Raw genomic sequence first — 22,814 nt, forward strand, 5'->3', positions numbered from 1 at the left:
CGATGATAGTGATTATTAGTGATTACGGATTGTGATAGGCTGTGGGCGTGGGACCAGTAATAAAAAAAAGTAACACGGCGTTAAAGTTCACAGTTAGCGATTGTTATGTAAATTACATCTGAAAAGTACCAGTGGCCTGGCTTTGGTCCTCAACACAGATTATCCATTATATTGACCAGATACTCTAGTACCCGCTCTAACAGTGAAAATAAATGTCTTCAAAAATGGGAGGGAGTCGGGAGGCGGCAAGATCAGGTGGGACAGATTCGCGTGTGAACGTTTCCACTAGTTACTTCAGCCCCAAAGTCAAAATATGTCTATAGTAAATATTCATGAAAACAAAAATTAGCTCTTTGGTCTTAATTTAAGATTAGGGTTATAGGCATAAGATTAGCAGTGGGGTTATGGTTAGGTTTAAAATAATATTTAAAAAGGAGACATTTAAAAAATTGGCGTGTTTATGACTTTCTGGCTGTAGTAACTAGTGACGACCAGGCACAACTCCGATATAAACTGTTTTTTTCTCAAAGTTGCCGGGATGTCACGTGTCCTACTTATATCAGTACACTCGTAACAACGTAATCCTTACGAAACGTATTTTCGATCAAATAATCTACACGTAGCAAATAAGACATTACATTTTTTGTTAACCGAATTCGACACGCTCATTGACCTCCATACAAAAATTCCTCGCTTGGTGAGCGAAAAAATGAAAAAAACGCCACCTGCTGGAAAAGACAGATTTTGGGCCCAATTATCCCTCTCGCTTCGCCTCTTCCTCTCTGCCCGAAATGAGAGCAGGTCCGCTAGATCCATGGCCCAGTCAGACACGGGTGCCGGCCCGCATAGATGGAAACAGAAAAGTCTGTGCCCGTTGGGTGAAACACCGGGATAAATACTGTATGAAAATGTGTCAACTAATTGTTTCTTATTTATTCTGTTAAATGCTCTTCAACAAAGCTTTCTTAGTGTCCAATAGGCTTTCTCTACCCTTAACCTTGTTCTGAACACCTCCAAAACAAAGGTCATGTGGTTTGGTAAGAAGAATGCCCCTCTCCCCACAGGTGTTATTACTACCTCTGAGGGTTTAGAGCTTGATGTAGTCACCTCATACAAGTACTTGGGAGTATGGCTAGACGGTGCACTGTCCTTCTCTCAGCACATATCAAAGCTGCAGGCGAAAGTTATATCTAGACTTGGTTTCCTCTATCGTAATCGCACCTCTTTCAGCTGCCAGCTGCCAAACTAACCCTACCCAGATGACCACCCTACCTATGCTAGATTACTGATACACAAGTTATAGATCGGCAGGTAAGGGTGCTCTCGAGCGGCTAGATGTTCTTTACCATTCGGCCATCAGATTTGCCACCAATGCTCCTTATAGGACATATCACTGCACTCTATATTCCTATATAACCTGGTCATCCTGTATACCCGTCGCAAGACCCACTGGTAATTTATAAAACCCTCTTAGGCCTCACTCCCCCCTATCTGAGATATCTACTGCAGCCCTCATCCTCCACATACAACACCCGTTCTGCCAGTCACATTCTGTTAAAGGTCCCCAAAGCACACACATCCCTGGGTCGCTCCTCATTTCAGTTTGCTGCAGCTGGCGACTGGAACGAGCTGTTAAAACACTCAAACTGGACAGCTTTATCGCAATCTCTTCATTCAAAGACTCAATCATGGACACTCTTACTGACAGTTGTGGCTGCTTTGTGTGATGTATTGTTGTCTCTACCTTCTTGCCCTTTGTGCTGTTGTCTGTGCCCAATAATGTTTTTACCATGTTTTGTGCTGCTGCAATGTTGTGTTGCTACCATGCTGTGTTGTCATGTGTTGCTGCCTTGCTATGTTGTTGTCTTAGGTCTCTCTTTATGTAGTGCTATGTTGTCTCGTTGTGATGTGTTTTTTGTCCTATATTTATATTGTATTTATTTTGTATTTTTAATCCCAGGCCCCATCCCCGCAGGAGGCCTTTTGCCTTTTGGTAGGCCGTCATTGTAAATAAGAATTTGTTCTGAACTGACTAGCCTAGTTAAATAAAGTTTAAATAAATAAATACAATTCTGTTTGCCACTGTGAATGTGTAGCCTATACCGGTAAAAGTCATAAGCGTAGAACCACTGCCCCCTTTTGGACACAATGTTTCAAACCGTGAGGCGACGCTCGGATGCTCGTGGTATTGCAAATTTCAAACATTTGTATTAAAGTCGTGATTAAACCTTATTGCTATGTATGTGATTGATTTGTATGGTACATTTTCGTGGGTCAAAGCTCCATAGCTTAGTTTAGACGTTTGCAAATGCAATCACATTTATATGAGACAAATTGTTGTCGGAGTGCATCCCTCCGATTTTATAATCCACGTAGCTATTATCAATCATTTATTATTTTCTATGTCATTTCACGTAAAACGGAAACTAAATACGACCCAGATGGGACTCGAACCCACAATCCCCAGCTCCGGAGGCTGATGCCTTATCCATTAGGCCACTGGGTCATCACGTTCCGAGTGAGCACAGGCACAATTTATAAAATTGAAAACATGACGCTAAATGCGTGAAATGTTCCATAGATTTGTGTATATTTGATTTCATGATCAACATATTTGCTACCAGGTTTAGCTAAACTACTGTGCTCTGCAAATTTTGTCACATTTTGTGAAAAACTGTAGTGTCGTCTCGCGATGACAGTGCATCACCACCAGTGACTCTTTCCGACTTTTTCAAAAAGGACCAATGAATGATCAACATATTTGCTACCCGGTTTAGCTAAACTACTGTGCTCTGCGACAAGTCGCAGGCAAATTTTGTCACATTTTGTGAAAAACTGTAGTATCGTCTCGCGATAACAGCGCTTCACCACCAGTGACTCTTTCCGACTTTTTCAAAAAGGGGCCAATGAAGAGGTGCTTTGACTCGAATGGGCCAATCACAGATCGAGAAAGCCGGAAATTTAAAGTCGGTCTCACGTTTGACGTCATTGCTAGTAAGAACAAGAACAAGGTGAGTGCGGTTCTTATGCTTTTGTTAGTTATGGTTTATTTTAATGGTTAAAATATTGTAGTTACTGGGTGCATTCGATATAAATGATATGCGGTGATATATTGTTGAATTATTACTGGTTTTCTGGTGTACTGGTTATGACAAAATTGTAAATTTAAGCGGATTCAACCGGCCACATGGTGGTCTACGTCAGATTATAGTTCGCTGGGCAGCAGGAAAGCGGAACTGTCTTGCTAGCTAGGAAAACGTTGGTTATTTTATTTAAAACGGGCACATAGCTAACATTTTTTTTTATCCCCCCATCACCTAAGTGATCAACACTACAGTGAAGTCCTCGCCTTGTTCAATAAGCAACGAGCACAATGTCGACAACTGCGAACGACGCCGATCGTATCACCCAATTCAAAAACAAGGGAAAAGATACCAACGTAAGTAGATATCGCCATTGATGCCTAATCTTGATTGATTGGTCAACCATTAACACCTAGTTTACAGTATTGCCATTTGTTTAGCACCATGCTACTTGACATTGTTCATCTGCAGGAATTGAGGCGCAGAAGAGTCGAGGTCAACGTCGAACTTCGAAAGGCAAAGAAAGATGACCAGCTTCTCAAAAGAAGGAACGTCAGTATCTGCCCAGATGAGCCTACATCTCCACTCCAAGAGAAGGACCAAAATGCACAGGTAATATTTTGTATCCATACTGTAATTACCCTTATTTGAAACTAAAACGGGCAATGGCAAGCTTTGGTTTTGACTTTGTACAGGCCACCAACAAAGGGTGAGCAAGCCAAAGATGTCCCTTTTCCCAATAGATTGATTTGGTTCCTTTATGTCCTGTACTCTGAGGCCTGTTAGCTAGTGCCTATATTCCGTCACTTTTTTTCCCATTGACACGCATGCAGACGCTCCACAGATGGCATGCCAGGTCATGTAATTAATGTGTAATCCTGCCATGTTTCCATAGCCTGCACAGCACTGGACGGTTGAGGAGATTGTGGCTGGTGTAAATAGCCAAAGCCTAGATCATCAGGTGCAGGCTACCCAGGCAGCCAGGTAAGTCACTAAGCTTTCCACTGGAAACCGGTGTTGGGTAATCACTGTTTCCGTTCTGACTGTAGGCCTGCCCCTAACCATGACTTTGACCTGGCCTTCTTCTACCACAGGAAGCTGCTGTCCAGAGAGAGGCACCCTCCCATTGATCGCATCATCGACGCCGGGCTCATCTCAAACTTTGTCCGTTTCCTGAGCCTGGCTGAGTGTCCTCCCATACAGTTCGAGGCGGCCTGGGCCCTGACCAACATCGCCTCTGGCAACTCGGACCAAACCACCGCAGTGGTGGACGGAGGAGCCATCCCAGCCTTCATCAGCCTGGTGATGTCCCCGCACCCCCACATCAGCGAGCAGGCCGTCTGGGCCCTGGGCAACATCGCTGGTATGAGAAAGCACACTTTCACCTGTATCGAAAGTGACTATGGCATGACTGTTGCCATTGTCATTGATAGTACAGGAATAGTGATCGGAAAGCTTTTCCCGTGTTTGTTGGAATACCTGTTCCTGTCAAACCCTGTGTCTTTCAAACATCTTTACGCCGGCGCAACTTTAGTGTGAAACTTCATGTTTGTTACACCAGAAATGCAGATAAAGATTGATATTGCTACCAGGCAAGTAACAATATCAATTTATCAGTATTTCTCTTTTGAAAATACTACCACTTGAACATATGTTTGTTCAATATACCTTTTGCAATAAGCCTCCTTACTCTGTGGTTGTATGCCAGGTCAACGGTCTTCTGTGACCACATTTTTGACATGGCTTGATTCCTCCTTAGGTGATGGCTCCACCTACAGGGACTTGGTCATCAAACACGGCGCCATTGAGCCCCTCCTGACTCTGCTGGCCGCCCCTGACCTGTCTGTGTTTTCTGTAAGTTTACATATAATGATTAAAAGCTCTGGGTTGTTGTGGAATTCGTTAGCAAGTGCTGTGGGAAATTCCACTCATCGGCTATTTTTCCTGGTGGTTCTTGTAAAATAGGTGTGGTTGATTTATATAAAGTTGACTGCTTTAGCTTTCTCATCTTCATCTTTGCTCATTACCTCAATTTGATGCATCCATAAATCTAAATCTAGCTGGTAACGGTGTGGCATTTTGATCTCTAACAACATCTCCCTGCTCCTTCCAGTCTGGTTACCTGAGGAACGTGACATGGACCCTGTCTAACCTCTGTCGGAACAAGAACCCTGCCCCGCCATTGGCGGCCGTGCAGCTATTGCTGCCCACGCTGGTCCGCCTGCTCCACCACGACGACAAGGAGGTGCTGGCCGACACCTGCTGGGCCGTGTCCTACCTGACGGACGGCCCTAACGAGCGCATCGAAGTGGTGGTGCAGGCCGGCCTGGTGCCCCGCCTCGTCCAGCTGCTTGGCTCCGGGGAGCTGACCATCGTGGTACGTCCCTTTGCCACGGTTACTAGGCTTTACGTGTTTGCTTGCACCTGTACAGTGGTCGACCTTGTGGTTCCTAGAGATGGCTGGACCGTGCTGATCTGTGGGTTTTGATTAACGGGCAGATGTTAACCTCTACAGAGTACCTAACCCGGATCCGGGAGCACCCCCCCCCCCCCACACACTGATTAGCATCGCTAGCATAGCGTCACAATTAAATAGTAGCATCTAAATATCATTAAATCACAAGTCCAAGACACCCAATGAAAGACACAGATCTTGTGAATAAAACCACCATTTCAGATTTTTTAAATGTTTTACAGGGAAGACAAAATATGTAAATCTATTAGCTAAACACGTTAGCAAAAGACACCATTTTCTTACTCCAACAGTTTCTTACTCCATCAGGTGCTATCACCAATTCGGCTAAACTAAGATATTGATAGCCACAAACCAACAAACAAATTTATAAGATGACAGTCTGATAACATATTTATGGTATAGCATAGTTTTTTTTTTTTAAATGTGCATTTTTCAGGTATAAATCACAGTTCTACATTGCAGCTGCAATCTGATATAGTGCTGATGCAGCTAGAACAATTACAGAGACCAACGTTATATAACTAATTACTTGTCTTAAAACATTTCAGAAAAAATACACAGCGTACAGACATTGAAAGCCCAACATCTGGTGAATCCAAACAATATTTCAGATTTTTTAAATGTTTTATAGCGAAAACAAAATGTATCGCTAATTAGCATAACCAGGCCAGCCAAAACCAGCTGGACGCGCGCGACCAGTTCACATGCACGACAGATATATGAAATAACATCGTAAATTGGGTCTTACTATTGCTGATCTTTCATCAGAATGTTGATCAAGGTGTCCTTAGTCCTGATGAGTCGTTCAATCCATTCACAATGGCAACCTCCCCTCTTCATTCAGCCTGGGTACTGGTCGACTGGCACGGTCAATTCCCAAAGTTAAAAAACTCAAAGAACGGAACACGGCAAAACTCCCGAAAAAATTCTAATAATCTGATTAAACTATATTGAAAAAACATACATTACGGTGATATGGTCACATGTAGCAAACAAACTTCGACACGGAGATAGTTTTCATCCATAACGTCAGCATAACAAAAGACAATGCCACCTCTGAAAACGCGCATCTCAGAAACCGGAAGTTGTCGGTCACGCTAAAGAAATAAGTCTTATTTCACGTCAGTACAAGATAAACAAAAAATTTCTCCTCTGACGTCTTCCAAACACCCATAGGAAGAAGTAGGAAGTGTCATTCGGGTCATAGGTGGCGTGACCATATATAGGCAGAGCTTTGAAGCGAGCATACACATCTTGCAATCTTTTTCAGGCTCAGGGAAAGTGCTGTGAAATGACCTGTGTTTGACTCAGAGACTCAATTGGAACGGTTTTAGAAACCATATCTTGTTTTCTATCCAATGCTATATGGTTATATGCATATAGTAACAGCAATAATTGAATAAGAGGCAGTTTAGTCTGTAGAGGCAATTATGCTAATGCGAAATAGCACCCCCTGTATTCTCAAGAAGTTAACATCTGCGAATAATGCATGGGAGCTACCACTCCACGTAACTTCCTTAGCCCGGTTGTTGAGACATTCCAAGTTAGTGAGGAAAGCCTGTTGTCACAGACAGCAGGCAATTGTGTAGCTTGCATCCAAATCCTGACCCCCCCCCCCCCCCCCCCCTTTTCCAGACTCCCTCTCTGCGGTCGCTGGGCAACATCGTGACTGGCACAGATGAGCAGACGCAGTGTGTGCTGAACTCAGGCGCTCTGACAATGTTCCCCGCGCTGCTCCGCCACCACAAGTCCAACATCCAAAAAGAGGCGGCCTGGACCCTGTCCAACGTCACGGCTGGCAAGGACACCCAGATCCAGGAAGTCCTCAACGCCGGCCTTGTTCCATTGCTGGTGGACATCCTCAAAAAGGTACAACATGGGTTCTTCATTAGGGGGCAAACCATTCAGGGGCTAGTATGCATCTAGGGCTGATCGACTAGATACATTTTTCCTTTTAGGACCTGATCCTAGACGATTGCTACATGCAGCCTCAGATTTGACCTACCCCGTTTGAATGTTTTCTTCCGTTTCATGCCTACTGATCTTATGCCTGGTTTCTGTTGTGCTGCTCCACAAACATCTACACTCCATGTCTGAGGGTGCCGACAGCAGAAATGCAACCTGTGAATGAGTCTATGCATGAAGCTAGCCCTGCCCATAGAGATTGATAGAGGCCTCTAGTGGCCAAAATTTTGTGTTAGCATGGGCAGTGCCGTTGAGGCCTTCCACCATGTGAATGTACTCAACTGTTTGGACTTCATTGGCTGATCTCTCCTGGTTAACCCGTTGGAGTCATGTCCAACTGGGACATCAGGAGTGATCAGCCAATCATGAAGGAAATTGACTGCTCCAAAATTGATGTTGCCTCAATGGTGTTGACAATGCCGTCATAGACACTAATGGCACAAATACAAAGATGAGTCCCCTAGCTAGCTCTATGACCTTGCCCCATTTGTCTTTTTCTTCAACCAGGGAGACTACAAGACCCAGAAGGAGGCGGTGTGGGCCATCACCAACTACACCAGCGGGGGGACAGTGGATCAGGTGATCTATTTGGTACAGGCCAATGTGCTGGAGCCCCTGCTCAACCTGCTCTCGGCCAAGGACAGCAAGACCATCCTGGTCATTCTGGACGCCATAACCAACATCTTCCTGGTAAGTTCATTTCTGGTCTGTTAGAAGAACCAATGGGTAGAGCTTAAGTCATGACACAATCATTATGACGGTCAAGATATCCCTATTACAACCCATAATTCAATCAGTAACACATTATGGTTAATGAGCACCCTGTAACACTGACAGTTTGCCTTGTGGTTCCTAGAGACAGCTGGACGTGCTGGTCTGTGGGTTTTGATTGACTGGCAAATATTAATCTCTGCGATTTATGCATGGGAGCTACCACTCTAAGTAACTTCTATAGCCCGGTTGTTGAGACATTCATGTTTTGGCATTGATTTGCTATTTTCAAATTTGATTGTATATGTAATTTTTATTGATTTTAAAATTAGAAATGGATACAGTGGATTTGCGTGTGTAAAAACCCATACTAAACGTCTTAGGCAGGAGAGAAGATCGGCGAGGTGGAGAAGCTGTGCGAGATGATCGAGGAGTGTGGCGGCCTGGACAAGATCGAGGCGCTGCAGTCCCACGAGAATGAGATGGTCTACAAAGCCTCTCTCAACCTCATCGAGAAGTACTTCTCTGGCGAGGTGAGACCTTCACCAAGCAATGACTAAGTCCAAATACACTTTTGTCCTCTTTAGCTTGTCTCGCCTCTTTCAGGTCCGTTCATGGGTGACGCGGCTGATTGTTATCAAAAGGAGACATTGACCATGAGCTGGGTTTTATTCCCCAAGTGTCTTTTCACATCTGACTTGGTGCACCTTACTGTGACTCTAAAGGGCTTTGGGTGTTATTGGTAGAGAACAGCTCTTTTGAGTGAAACTCAGCCATGGTGGATGAAGTTGCAATTTTAAACTATTCTGGTGACACCATCTGTCTTGCTTTCAGGATGAGGAGGATGAGTCTGTTGCTCCAGAAATCACGACTGACGGCTACGCCTTCCAAATTCCTGAGAACCAAAGCACTTTCAACTTTTAAATGTTCTTGTTTCCTGTATGTCTTTTTGTATGTGTACTGTAGTCCCTCACAACTTCACAAGTGTACATAGGTACAGACACTTCCTTGTTCTACTACAACCTGTAAATAAACTTTATTACAAAATGTGTCAAATTGGGTGGTTTTTGGTAAGCTTAAAGCTTGCTTCCAGTACAAAAGAGGAATTAAATAATTTTTAAAATGGAGGTTCCGGTGGTCTACACCACACTGAATTTACTACATAACATGCACATATTGTACACTTCAGTGCCCAGCATTTTAAACATGGATAAAATCATTTCACTTGGGTATTCCCAGGCTGTTCCATCAGAGCTAAATGGTGTAACTAGCACAAGCAGCTGTTGGGGAGGTGAGAACACCAGCCAGAGCCATAATTGGCTGATGTGGTATGAGAAGTTAAGTCGTGGCATTCAGAGTACATGCTAATATTATTAACAACCTTGGGAGGACCCGCAGCCTGTGTTTCACATTGGTGAAGGTGTGTATCATCCCCATTGGTGGAGGCTTCCTCTGTAAAATGGGATATTGTTTTTAAATTGCAATCAGAACAAGTGTTACATGGTCACAATTAAAATACAATGATTGCTCTGCTTTTAAAATGACAGCCTCTGACTGCGGTGCGCTCCTCCTATCCTCCCATCTATTTAGTGTCTGATCCCAGATGACATGTGTAAGAGTCAAAGATTGATTGTCATATGTCACTCTACCTATCACTTGTCAACCGTTGCCACGCAACCAACTCGGCATGCAAAATGGGCCAAGGTTCTGTGTATTCCACTAATGTTTCTAGACAGGATATGAACAGAAATCTTATAGAGTTGATGGGGTCAACTGGGAGGTGGCCTTGCGCCCAAAGCCAAGCCAACCCTCTGCCGGTCTTGGGGCTCCGCTGTTGGTCTGCCCTGGACCACAGGACTTTGAGCTGGTCTGTTGGAGACTGCAAGACATTCCGTCCCAGGGCTGGTCTTCTGTTCCTGGCCCAGTATGTTCATGTCTGCTGCATGGATCTGTGACCAGTAGGAAAGGACAACCTCTATTTAGTGCAGAACACCAGCGCAAGTAAAGCCTCAGTCTCACTCATGTTTGTTACTCTCACCCTTTACACCGGCCAGGCCTCTAGACTCACTGCTGTTAGTCTACTTTCTTCCATGTGCGTAGAAGGTTGTTGGGTCAGGTGGAGGACCACCGATAATTGGCCTTGTGGAGGTGATGATGGAGGATAGGTCTGTAATAAACCAAGCAACCAAAATGACATATCAATGATATAACACTGTTTCAAGAGTATCTTGAGGATTTACTTGTGTGAAGGTACAGTATTCACTTCAAGAATGAGCTTAAAGGCACAGTGCAGTAAACTTGTTTTATATAAACTCAGCAAAAAACAAAACGTCCTCACTGTCAACTGCGTTTATTTTCAGCAAACTTAACATGTGTAAATATTTGTATTAACATAAGATTCAACAACTGAGACATAAACTGAACAAGTTCCACAGACATGTGACTAACAGAAATGGAATAATGTAACATTCAGTATCTGGTGTGGCCACCAGCTGCATTAAAGTACTGCAGTGCATCTCCTCATGGACAGCACCAGATTTGCCAGTTCTTGCTGTGAGATGTTATCCCACTCTTCCACCAAGGCACCTGCAAGTTCCCAGACATTTCTGGGGGGAATGGCCCTAGCCCTCACCCTCCGATCCAACAGGTCCCAGAAGTGCTCAATGGGATTGAGATCCGGGCTGGCCATGGCAGAACACTGACATTCCTGTCTTGCAGGAAATCACGCACAGAACGAGCAGTATGGCTGGTGGCATTGTCATGCTGGAGGGTCATGTCAGGATGAGCCTGCAGGAAGGGTACCACATGAGGGAGGAGGATGTCTTCCCTGTAACGCACAGCGTTGAGATTGCCTGCAATGACAACAAGCTCAGTCCGATGATGCTGTGCTACACCGCCCCAGACCATGATGGACCCTCCACCTCCAAATCGATCCTGCTCCAGAGTACAGGCCTCAGTGTAACGCTGATTCCTTCGACGATAAATGCTGGTGAGGACCTGCCTTACAACAGGCCTACAAGACCTCAGTCCAGCCTCTCAGCCTATTGTGGACAGTCTGAGCACTGATGGAGGGATTGTGCGTTCCTGGTGTAACTCGGGCAGTTGTTGTTGCCATCCTGTACCTGTCCTGCAGGTGTGATGTTCGGATGTACCGATCCTGTGCAGGTGTTGTTACACGTGGTCTGCCACTGCGAGGATCAGCTGTCCGTCCTGTCTCCCTGTAGCGCTGTCTTAGGCGTCTCACAGTACGGACATTGCAATTTATTGCCCTGGCCACATCTACAGGCCTCATGCCTCATTGCAGCATGCCTAAAGCACGTTCATGCAGATGAGCAGGGACCCTGGGCATCTTTCTTCTTGTGTTTTTCAGAGTCAGTAGAAAGACCTCTTTAGTGTCCTAAGTTTTCATAACTGTGACCTTAATTGCCTACTGTCTGTAAGCTGTTAGTGTCTTAACGACCGTTCCACAGGTGTGTAACGGATGTGAAATGGCTAGCTAGTTAGCGGGTACGCGCTAATAGCGTTTCAATCAGTTACGTCACTTGCTCTGAAACCTAGAAGTAGTGTTGCCCCTTGCTCTGCAAGGGCCGCGGCTTTTGTTGAGCGATGGGTAACGATGCTTCGTGGGTGACTGTTGTTGATGTGTGCAGAGGGTCCCTGGTTCGCGCCCGTGTCGGGGCGAGGGGATGGTTTAAAGTTATACTGTTACATTGATGCTGTTGACCCGGATCACTGGTTGCTGCGGAAAAAAAGGAGGAGGTTGAAAGGGGGGTGAGTGTAACGGATGTGAAATGGCTAGCTAGTTAGCGGGTACGCGCTAATATCGTTTCAATCAGTTACGTCACTTGCTCTGAAACCTAGAAGTAGTGTTGCCCCTTGCTCTGCAAGGGCCGCGGCTTTTGTGGAGCGATGGGTAACGATGCTTCGTGGGTGACTGTTGTTGATGTGTGCAGAGGGTCCCTGGTTCGCGCCCCTGTCGGGGCGAGGGGACGGTTTAAAGTTATACTGTTACAGGTGCATGCTCATTAATAGTTTATGGTTCATTGAACAAGCATGGGAAACAGTGTTTAAACCCTTTACAATGAAGATCTGTGAAGGTATTTGGATTTTTACGAATTATCTTTGAAAGACAGGGTCCAGAAAAAGGGACTTTTCTTTTTTGCTGAGTTTATATATTTATGTTGGAATAATATTGTGAAAATTATGATAATGCCATTTTAATGTAAGAGCTGTTTGAAAAGATCACCTGAAATGTCAGCCTGTTTTGGTGGGATGGAGTTTTGGCCTGCCGGTCACCAGGCGGTAAATTGCTTAATAGACCAATAACAAAGAGAGTTCCAAACCTCCAAACCATAGTGTTCAGTTTTCCCCTCCCCACGCAGACTGCTCCTAGACAGTCCTAGCAAATTCTTTCTAGAGAAATTGCTCTTTGCTAAGAAGCTGTTTTGTTTATTTTTATCCATTTGAATTGAAAACAATCACAGTAAGGTTACCCAGAAATGATTTGATATAAGAAAAGCACAAACATTAAAATTCCCATTACAAAGGAATCCATCTTTTCACTCTAAATCATTGCCAATACTTCACATTGTGGTTTACGAGAGGTTCTTATACACCCACAAACTATAAGTCTACAGCACATTTCTCCAGCAAAACATATAATTCTACCAACTTAGCTATTATACCTACGCCAGACCATAACGGATTTAGGAAGTGGTAAGAAATAAGGGACTTTTATGAAGTCATACGCCGACCATGATCTTCAACAATAATTAAGGACAGAGCAACCAAATCTGTATTTTCTGCACATGCTTTTTTTCAGTAGCCTCCTACATGGGTTTGGGAAGTAGGGAGGCCGGAGGTGCTGCAGCACCCTCTGATAAATTGAAATATAAATTATTTTGCCTTAAATTATTTTAGGCTACCGTTGTCTGAATAGACATAGGCCTAAATAAAAGCCTTCAAAATACTACACCAGAGAGCATCATTTAGCCACCGAGGAGCAATAGCATCTAAAAAAATAGCTGTGGATTCAGCAAGCGTGGTAAATATGCAGTAGAACAGCTTGTTCTGTTGTGGCCATAGACATATAATTCATAGAAGGGTTATGGAACCTCTAACCCTGGGAATTTGACTGTTAAACTCATGGGTACATTGGCAATGGCTGCCAGTCCTGACTTGAATTGAAAATTCTATCTATGGATTATATTTCTATGGTTGGTTGCTGCTGTCAGTTTGCCTTTTGCAAATTTCAAAATACAACAGTGGGAAAAATATTCCGTTTGGAAAGCAAATGCCTACTGCTGAAAAGAGAAGATTGGGCACATGTAAATTCAACGTCTATTTTTGATTTAGATTTGGTTGAGTTTTCATCTAATATGAATTCAACATGAAATCAACAAAACATGTCACCATGTTATTGGATTTAGGTGAAAAGTTGGGTGAAAAAAAGACAAAATGCCCTTAAATTGATTACTTTTTGCAAATCCAGTCAGTTTTCCCACGTTGATTCAACATCATCAGATTGATTTTTTGGGGGGTGAAATGATGTGGAAACAACGTTGATTCAACCAGTTTTTCCAAGTGGGATCTGTCTGTAGAAGCTGACAATTTTTATTTCTCAACAACTCCTAATTTTGAGTGAACAGCAGTGTTTTCAAAGTATCTTATTTGAGATAGGCTATTGGCACGAGCACAATGGCCATCACCGGTGATTAGCCTAGGCTTCAACTTCACTGAATGGTTTGATGAGCATGAAAACGATGTAAACCATATGCCATGACGGACTTCGAATAGCCCCGCGATATGCAACTTTTTAGGGAAGTCAGGAACCAATATACTCAGTCAGTTAAGAAAGCTAAGGCTAACTTTTTCAAACAGAAATGTGTATCCTGTAGCACAAATTCCAAAACGTTTTGCGACACTGTAAAGTCAATGGAGAATAAGATCACCTCCTCCCAGCTGCCCACTGCACTGAGGCTAGGAAACACCGTCATGACCAATAAATCTACGATAATCGATCATTTCAATAAGCATTTTTCTACGGCTGGCCATGCTTTCCACCTGGCTACCCCTACCCCGGCCAACAGCTCAGCACCCCCTGCAGCAACTTGCCCAAGACCCCCCGCTTCTCCTTCACCCAAATCCAGACAGCTGATGTTCTGAAATAGCTGCAAAATCTGGATCTCTACAAATTAGCAGGGCTAGACAATCTGGACCCACTCTTTCTAAAATTATCCGCCGAAATTGTTGCAACCCCTATTACTAGCCTGTTCAACCTCTCTTTCGTATTGTCTGAAATCCCCAAAGATTGGAAAGCTGCCGTGGTCATCCCCCTCTTCAAAGGGGGAGACACTCTAGACCCAAACTGTTATAGACCTATATCCATCCTGCCCTGGCTTTCTAAAATCTTTGAAAGCCAAGTTAACAAACAGATCACCGACCATTTCTAATCCCACCGTACCTTCTCCACTATGCAATCTGGTTTCCGAGCTGGTCATGGGTGCACCTCAGCCACGCTCAAGGTCCTAAACGATATCATAACCGCCATCGATAAAAGACAGTACTGTGCAGCCGTCTTCATCGACCTGGCCAAGGCTTTCGACTCTGTCAATCTCTGCATTCTTATCGGCAGACTCAATAGCCTTGGCTTCTCAAATGACTGTCTCTCCTGGTTCACCAACTACTTCTCAGATAGAGTTCAGTGTGTAAAATTGGAGGGCCTGTTGTCCGGACCTCTGGCAGTCTCTATTGGGGTGCCATAGGGCTCAAATCTCAGGGCGACTCTTTTCTCTGTATATATCAATGATGTCGCTCTTGCTGCTGGTGATTCTCTGATCCACCTCTACGCAGACGACACCATTCTGTACACATCTGGCCCTTCTTTGGACACTGTGCTAGCAAATCTCCAAACGAGCTTCAATGCCATACAACACTCCTTCCGTGGCTTCCAACTGCTTTTAAATGCTCTTCAATCGATTGCTGCCCGCACCTGCCCACCCGCCTAGCATCACTACTCTGGACGGTTCTGACTTAGAATATGTGGTCAACTACAAATACCTAGGTGTCTGATTAGACTGTAAACTCTCCTTCCAGACTCACATTAAAATTTAAAATTAAATCTAGAATCGTCTTCCTATTTTGCAAGAAAGCCTCCTTCACTTATCCTGCCAAACATACCCTCATAAAACTGACTATCCTACCGATCCTTGACTTCGGCGATGTCATTCACAAAATAGCCTCCAACACTCTACTCAGGAAACTGGATGTAGTCTATCACAGTGCCATCTGTTTTGTCACCAAAGCACCATATACTACCCACCACCGTGAACTGTATGCTCTCGTTGGCTGGCCCTCGCTACATATTCGTTGCCAATCCTACTGGCTCCAGGTCATCTAGAAGTCTTTGCTAGGTAAAGCCTCACCTTATCCCAGCTCACTGGTCACCATAGCAACACCCACCCGTAGCACGCGCTCCAGCAGGTATATTTCACTGGTCATCCCTAAAGCCAACACTTCCTTTGGCCGCCTTTCCTTTCAGTTCTCTGCTGCCAATGACTGAAACGAATTGCAAAAATCACTGAAACTGAAGTCTTATTTCTCCCTCTCTAACTTTAAGCATCAGCTGTCAGAGCAGCTTACCAATCACTGTACCTGTACACAGCCAATCTGTAAATAGCACACCCAACTACCTCATCCCCATATTGTTATTTATCCTCTTGCTCTTTTGCACCCCAGTATCTCTACTTGCACATCATCATCTGCACATCTATCACTCCAGTGTTAATGCTAAATTGTAATTATGTCACCTCTATGGCCTATTTATTGCCTTACCTCCTTACTATTCTACATTTGCACACACTGTACATAGATTTGATTTGATTTTTAGTTTTTATTTTGTGTTATTGACTGTACGGTTGTTTGTGTGTAACTCTGCGTTCTTGTTTTTGTCACACTGCTTTGCTTTTTCTTGGCCAGGTCACAGTTGTAAATGAGAACTTGTTCTCAACTGGCCTACCTGGTTAAATAAAGGTGAAATAAAAAAATATCGTAGAGGATTTTAATAAAGTTCAGCTTTCTACAACGTTAGTCCCGCCCTGTTCAGCCCTCGCCCATGTTCATAATGCTCAATGGTCCCACCGCCCACTCTGCTTCTCTCGCATTCCTTGAGGAGAGTGCATAGTTATGAACTTGAAAATGTATTAAGAAACCAATTAGGCACATTTGGGCAGTTTTGATACAACATTTTGTCTAAAACTAAAACTTTGCACATACACTGCTGCCATCTAGTGGCCAAAATTGAAATTGCGCCTAACCTGGAATATTACATTTTTTTTTGCCCTTTCTCTTGCATCTCAAAGACGATGGGGGAAAAAACACATGTTTTTTTCTTTGTATTATCTTTTTCCAGATCTAAAGTGTTATATTCTCCTACATTACTTTCACATTTTCACAAACTTCAAAGTGTTTTCTTTCAAATGGTATCAAGAATATGCATATCCTTGCTTCAGGTCCTGAGCTACAGGCAGTTAGATTTGGGTATGTCATTTTAGGCGAAATAAAAAAATTAAAAAAAGGGTCTGATCCTTAATTAAGGCTATAGAGTGTTCAGAACAAACAGAAATGTAAATTGTGGACTTGCAACACATTTACCTGGTTCACAGCAAACCGGGAACATTCCCAGGACATTAAATAACATTCCCATTAAGTTTTAGTTAGGCTTTTATCTAACATTAGGATGATAACATCCCAAAAACATTTCAATAATGTTTTTGATGAAGAATTACCTTTGATTCTTTTCAGAAAATGTTTTAAATTAAATATCCTTAGAATGTTCTAACATTCACTCAAATGTTGTACACACCATCTGTAAAAAAACACCACAGAACATTCCACTAATGTTCTTATTGGGTTTCCAGGTAATGTAATAAGAAACTGTGTTCTGGGAACGTTCTTTTACCACCAGGCAAATGTTTTATACAAATATTGTATTATCATCAACACAACTGGACCGTTTTGTGTTATTATAACTTTTAGGGCAACCTAATGAATGTTCTGGGAACGTTCACAGAACAAATTTTGGTTTGCTGGTTAACTGTCATTTTTGTCATGTCATTGCAGTTGCTCCCATTCTCCAGCACGCCAGCCCAAGCACTCAGTGGCTTTCTTCATTATGTTTCTTTGGAGGCTGTACTGTAGTCAGTGGGATTTATAAGTAATCAGAGGCAGAATGGCCACAGCGAAATTCTGGCAAATGAGAGATGGGCTGGTCCATCTTTAGCCCAGTGGGTCTGACTACATTGGGGATTTTGTGCCGAATTAACATTATTTGGCTAATATTGGGCTGATTTCTGCTCCCAGTCAGTTTGATGAATAATCAAGTTATGCAATGTGTACAGATTACTTTGTTAATTAATCATGTTTTCAAATTGACAAAATTGTGGTTAGAGGAACCACAATATATTATTTGAATCAGTGCACAGGCTATATTTTTGGAATATACCAAGTTTGCTTAGGTATGTTTCTCATTTTTGTCATTTTTGTTATTGTTGTTACCCCCATTTTTTTTCAATGCTCCAAACATCCACTGACCCAAGGCCCATGACATGTTCTGTTAATACCCACTGGGCACTGTCACGTTCCTGACCTTATTTCCTTTGTTTAGCCTTGTTTCGTTGGTCAGGACGTGAGCTGGGTGGGCATTCTATGTTATGTGTTTCTATGTTGGGTTCATTGTATTGGCCTGATATGGTTCTGAATCAGAGGCAGGTGTTTGTCATTGTCTCTGATTGGGAACCATATTAAGGTAGACTGTTTCTCACTGTTTGTTTGTGGGTGATTGTTGCCGTGTCTGTGTTCGTTCGTTTCTGTTCGTGCGTTCATGTTTTATATGTTCTCAAGTTCAGGTCTGTTCACGTCCTTTATTGTTTTGTAGTTTGTTAGTGTTCTGTTTGTTGGATTTTGCATTCAAATTCATCATCATGAACATTTACCACGCTGCGCCTTGGTCCTCCTCTCTTCCACCTAACGACGAGCGTTACAGGCACACACTAGCTGAATCAACGTTGTTTCCACATCATTTCAACAACATTACATTGAACCAACGGGGGATAGACGTTTAAACAGTGATTTAAAGTACTACTTAAGTCATTTTCTAGGGTATCTGTACTTTACTATTATATTTTTGACTACTTTTACTTCACTAAAGAAACTAATGCGCTCTTTACTCCATACATGTTCCCTTAAACCCAAAAGTACATTCTGAATGCTTAGTAGGACAGGAAAATTGTCAAGTTCGCACACTTATCAAGAGAACGTCCCTGGTCATCTACTGCATCTGATCTGCCAGACTCACTAAACACATGCTTCATTTGTAAATTATGTCTGAATGTTGGAGTGTGCTGCTGGCTATCTGTTAAATTTTTTTTTTTTATGAAAATGGTACCTTCTGGTGTGCTTAATATAAGGAATTTGAAATGATTTATACTTTTACTTTTGATAGTTAAATATATTTTAGCAATTACATTTACTTTAGATACTTAAGTATATTTAAAACCAAATACTTTTACACAAGTAGTATTTTATTGGGTGACTTTCACATTGACTTGAGTCATTTTCTATTAAGGTATCTTTACTTTTACTCTATTGTGACAATTGGGTACTTATTCCACCACGTCGTTGAATTGATGTCTGTACCCATCTCATTTCATACCATGATCATCCCTCCAAATAATGACAACTTAATAATACATATTGGGTTTCATTTCTTTGAGAATAAAATGGAATGCTTAATTTAATAGAATTGTATTTATTTAATAGACACAAGTAATGTACAGACATTCAGATATTTGCATATAGGAAATAATACACTGGAAACCAAAAGTCTTCATGATCATTTTATGTATTTTTGTTTTTCAAAGAAGGAAATGTTACCAAGCAACAAAGGAGACATTTTCAACATAATGGCATCTGTTAAATTGAACTTCCTTACTGGTGGTAGTTGGACAGTTGGAGGAGAGAAGGAGAATGGGATACTGTTGCCTAATGTCTAGAGGAGGCACTTGTCCCAAGGAATAACGGGCTCAAATCCTTCCTAGCACACCATCTAGAGGTGATGGAAAGTAGCATATTTGCTAAGTGCCACTTATAGCAGAAGATAAGAGTTCAGAGAAAGAAGGAAAATGCCATTTTGTTGTTTGCAAAGTACTCATAGTACTGTTAAGTAAGTGGTTGGTCACACTCAAAGTACTCAGAGGCTTGCAGCTTGGCACATTTCAGAGCCTTCCTGGAATACACAAATGAAAACGGTGATTATTATTTTCTTATTGTATATTCTTGCTTCAAAGTTGTACAGCGGCTTAAAAGACGATTACCGTACAAAAGTAACCATTTATGTTATTGCATTTTGAATGTCAAATTTCTATTGAATAAGATTGCAGTAATTAAGGCCCAAACCACACCTCTTTTGTGCTGTCAAGGGGCTGCTTCACTCTAATTCATGTTTTATGGATCAACATCAGTGTGGCATCAATGTCACTGTCCTCACTATTCACTATTCACTAGTATTGGCAGGCATTAACTTACATCCAGGCATGAGACTTCACAAAGCAGGCAATGTCATCACGGATGTCATCATCAACGAAGGCTGGAAGGGCAGAAACAGTCATGCAGTCAGTACAGTTCCGGGTCAATTACCTAAGGCCTTTGTGTGCACATTGCAGGTATTTTAGCCCTGCACCTTAAAACGGTTCGCTAACGCAGGACTAAACGGAGTGAGTGTGATTACAGGGAAGTGAGGTTGATTACGAAACCCACTAGTTCTATTCTCTTGTCTTGTCTCATGACACAAGAACAATCCATCTGTTTGTTCGTTCATTCATTCATTCATTCATTTGCGCAGGACAAGGTTGGTCCCAAGGCTGGTGTTTAAGCCAGACTTTAGGTCCAAACTGCAGATAACTGGACCAACCAAGTCACAGTGAGAGCACGAAGGGAATTGAGAGAGATGATGTATTTGGACGTTTTTAAACAGCAGTACCTGGAGGTGTGTTGTTGAACACCAAAGTAAGGGTTTGACATGATCACGTTTATTATTTCATTCATTTTTTCATACATACATGTACTGTACATACATACATGCAGGCATTTGATGACATTGTGCTAAACAGGTTGTGGACGGAAAGATGTTTGTACTCACAGCTGCACTCTGTCTTACAGAGATTGAGAGAGCGAGTGGTGTTGGAGGAGACGCAGGCGAGGCGATTGCTCAGCTGGAAGAGACCAAAAAAGCTGAAGGACAGGGTCTTGATTGGCTTGAATGGCCTGAACGGCTTGCGCATCGGTTTACGTGGCGGTGGCTTGCGGCTGTGTCCGTGACCTTTGAACTGCTTTGGGATGTGTCTCTTCCTCCTGTTCCCCTTTCTCTCGTTCAGTTCCTCTCCTTCTTGCTCGTCCAGCTCCGCCTCTAACTCTTCCAGGTCCTCCTCGTCCAGCTCATCTTCGTCAACCTCGTCTTCATCACCCTCGTCCTCATAGCCGCCAAACTCTTCCTCCTCAGCCGCTTTGCTTTCTTGCGCCTCAACTTTGTCATGTTCTTCCTCATCACCCGTGGACTCCTCGGCCTCACGCTTGTTCCTTCCTCTCGCAGGATGCCCTGGTCTCGGTCTCTTCCCCTCAGGCCTCTCTGATCTTGGGCTCACTCCCTCTGTTTCCCCAGTAGGTTTTGGTTGCATTCCCCCGGGCTTTCCTATAGGTCTTGGACTCTTTCCCCCAGGCTTCCCATTAGGTCTAGGCTTGTCCTCTTCTCCCTCAGAACTGACTCCATCTTCCTTTGACTCAATATCTCTACCTGGACGTTTGCGCCCGAACAGTCTCACAGGTCTCCTGCTGATGGGGCGCCTTTTGTGTTTATGCAGGATAGGTTTGCGCAGGACAAGGTTGGTCACAAGGCTGGTGTTTAAGCCAGACTTTAGGTCCAAACTGCAGATAACTGGACCAACCAAGTCACAGTGAGAGCAGGAAGGGAATAGAGAGAGATTATATATTTGGAAGTTTTAAAACAGCAGTACCTGGAGGTGTGTTGTTGAACACCAAAGTAAGGGTTTGACATGATCAAAAGCCTGACATGATCCTCAGGGTGCCATCATTAAAGGGGAAGTTCAGTATTTTACAACTTGATGTTAGATGGTTCCTCACCCTGAAAGTAGTCTGTAAAATAAACTGTAATCCATGTTTTTTTTTTCTTTAAACAGCCACTACAAACTTCAGCTAACCTTAGGAACCGCTAGCTAGGGGCAACCGTGCAATGTTTTTTTTAATGGCCAAATCACCTTTAATGAACTTTAATCAATTATTGAGTTTATTTCACTTGATTTGGCCATTGAATTTTGTAAATTGCCCCTATCATTCCAATTGATTTTAGCTGAAGTTCACTGAAGTTTGTAGTGGCTCTTTAAATAAAAAAATTCCAGGTCCATAGACTACTAGGTTGACGAACCCCTTTAACATTAAGTTGTAAGATATTGAACTTCCCCTTTAACTAAATTTGAGATGTTGTTCAGTGACATTGATGTTTTTTGCTATCTCACACCACCTTCAAGTAATCTCTCTAAACTCGCAGAAATACAATAGGCCTACATAGAATTCATAACCCACTTTTGGCCAAGACACTGTCCAGTTCGACACCCGTTGCTGCATTTTTCTCATTCATATTGAATTGGTCAGCAGCCTCTGCCAGTTTGTCCTTCAGCTCACATTTGGAGAGGAGCAGCCCCTCAGACAGGCTGGGAACCAGGGTTGCTACAGCCAACACCACCAGCAGCTCCTGCTTCATGTTGTCTTTGGGTGATCTGTTTAGAATGGCATGGAAAGATATAGGATAACAAAAATACATGATTATCCTACAAAGAGAAGCTGTAAGGCTGTTCTACACAAAGGGCACAATTGAAGAGTTTCATTCCAAAACGCTATACTATCAGGAATCAAGGTAAGACCCAGATGCAGACTGTGTCGAAGTAACAATGTTTATTACAGCAACGGGGCAAAGGAACAGGACGGCAGGCAGGCTCAGGGTCAGGGTCAGGCAGAGGTCTGTAATCCAGAGGTGCGGCAAAGGCACAGGACGGCAGGCAGGCAGAATGGTCAGGCGCGTGGATACAAGGTCAGGACGTGCAAGGGTCAAAAACCAGGAGGACGAGAAAAGAGAGACTGGGGAAAAGCAGGAGCTGACACAAAAACACTGGTTGGCTTGACAAACAAGACAAACTGGCAACAGACAAACAGAGAACACTTGATTGGAGTCCACCTGTGGTAAATTCAATTGATTGGACATGATTTGGAAAGGCACACACCTGTCTATATAAGGTCTCACAGTTGACAGTGCATGTCAGAGCAAAAACCAAACCATGAGGTTGAAGGAATTGTCCGTAGAGCTCCGAGACAGGATTGTGTCGAGGCACAGATCTGGGGAAGGGTACCAACAAATGTCTGCAGTATTGAAGGTCCCCAAGAACAAATCGAAAAAGTTTGGAACCACCAAGACTCTTCCTAGAGCTGGCCGCCTGGCCAAACTGAGCAATCGC

At 43.2% G+C, this 22,814-nt stretch overlaps 2 protein-coding genes and 3 non-coding genes across 5 annotated transcripts; 3 read left to right on the plus strand and 2 right to left on the minus strand.

The window, feature by feature from the left end:
• Window positions 1-2,433: 2,433 nt before the first annotated feature.
• Window positions 2,434-2,506, minus strand: trnar-ccg (transfer RNA arginine (anticodon CCG)). Its single transcript has one exon. It is a non-coding gene; the product is annotated as a tRNA-Arg (tRNA).
• Window positions 2,507-3,039: 533 nt separating this feature from the next.
• On the plus strand, window positions 3,040-9,291 carry LOC129838388 (importin subunit alpha-1-like). Its single transcript, XM_055905319.1, has 10 exons — window positions 3,040-3,439; window positions 3,555-3,695; window positions 3,979-4,067; window positions 4,178-4,446; window positions 4,843-4,937; window positions 5,197-5,460; window positions 7,195-7,428; window positions 8,032-8,214; window positions 8,619-8,768; window positions 9,070-9,291. Exons 1-10 carry the CDS (start codon window positions 3,374-3,376, stop codon window positions 9,157-9,159), a joined length of 1,581 nt encoding a protein of 526 aa, XP_055761294.1. The 5' UTR covers window positions 3,040-3,373; the 3' UTR covers window positions 9,160-9,291.
• On the plus strand, window positions 4,467-4,594 carry LOC129851654 (small nucleolar RNA SNORA71). Its single transcript, XR_008759023.1, has one exon. It is a non-coding gene; the product is annotated as a small nucleolar RNA SNORA71 (small nucleolar RNA).
• On the plus strand, window positions 8,365-8,498 carry LOC129851617 (small nucleolar RNA SNORA84). The gene has a single exon (XR_008758993.1). It is a non-coding gene; the product is annotated as a small nucleolar RNA SNORA84 (small nucleolar RNA).
• Window positions 9,292-19,452: 10,161 nt separating the features above from the next.
• LOC129835156 (YTH domain-containing protein 1-like) lies at window positions 19,453-22,155 on the minus strand. Its single transcript, XM_055900579.1, has 4 exons — window positions 21,889-22,155; window positions 20,432-21,223; window positions 19,819-19,879; window positions 19,453-19,519 (listed from the first exon to the last, which is right to left on the minus strand). The coding sequence occupies exons 1-4, from the start codon at window positions 22,124-22,126 to the stop codon at window positions 19,453-19,455; spliced, it is 1,158 nt and encodes a 385-aa protein (XP_055756554.1). The 5' UTR covers window positions 22,127-22,155.
• Between the last annotated feature and the right edge of the window lie 659 nt (window positions 22,156-22,814).

This window comes from Salvelinus fontinalis, chromosome 3 (genome assembly GCF_029448725.1).
Source record: "Salvelinus fontinalis isolate EN_2023a chromosome 3, ASM2944872v1, whole genome shotgun sequence".
Classification (NCBI taxonomy): Eukaryota; Metazoa; Chordata; class Actinopteri; order Salmoniformes; family Salmonidae; genus Salvelinus; species Salvelinus fontinalis.

What these genes read in the sequence shown, in the direction of transcription:
- LOC129838388 (XM_055905319.1), top strand. Translation starts at nt 3,374, where the DNA reads ATGTCGACAACTGCGAACGACGCCGATCGTATCACCCAATTCAAAAAC. An exon ending in CCGGGGAGCTGACCATCGTG is followed by an intron (nt 5,461 to 7,194) that starts GTACGTCCCTTT and finishes CCCCTTTTCCAG; the next exon opens with ACTCCCTCTCTGCGGTCGCT. An exon ending in CCATAACCAACATCTTCCTG is followed by an intron (nt 8,215 to 8,618) that starts GTAAGTTCATTT and finishes TAAACGTCTTAG; the next exon opens with GCAGGAGAGAAGATCGGCGA.
- LOC129835156 (XM_055900579.1), bottom strand. Translation starts at nt 22,126, where the DNA reads ATGTATTTTTGTTATCCTATATCTTTCCATGCCATTCTAAACAGATCA. An exon ending in GGACAGTGTCTTGGCCAAAA is followed by an intron (nt 21,224 to 21,888) that starts GTGGGTTATGAA and finishes TGGTTGGTCCAG; the next exon opens with TTATCTGCAGTTTGGACCTA. An exon ending in CTGTAAGACAGAGTGCAGCT is followed by an intron (nt 19,880 to 20,431) that starts GTGAGTACAAAC and finishes CTGCCCTTCCAG; the next exon opens with CCTTCGTTGATGATGACATC.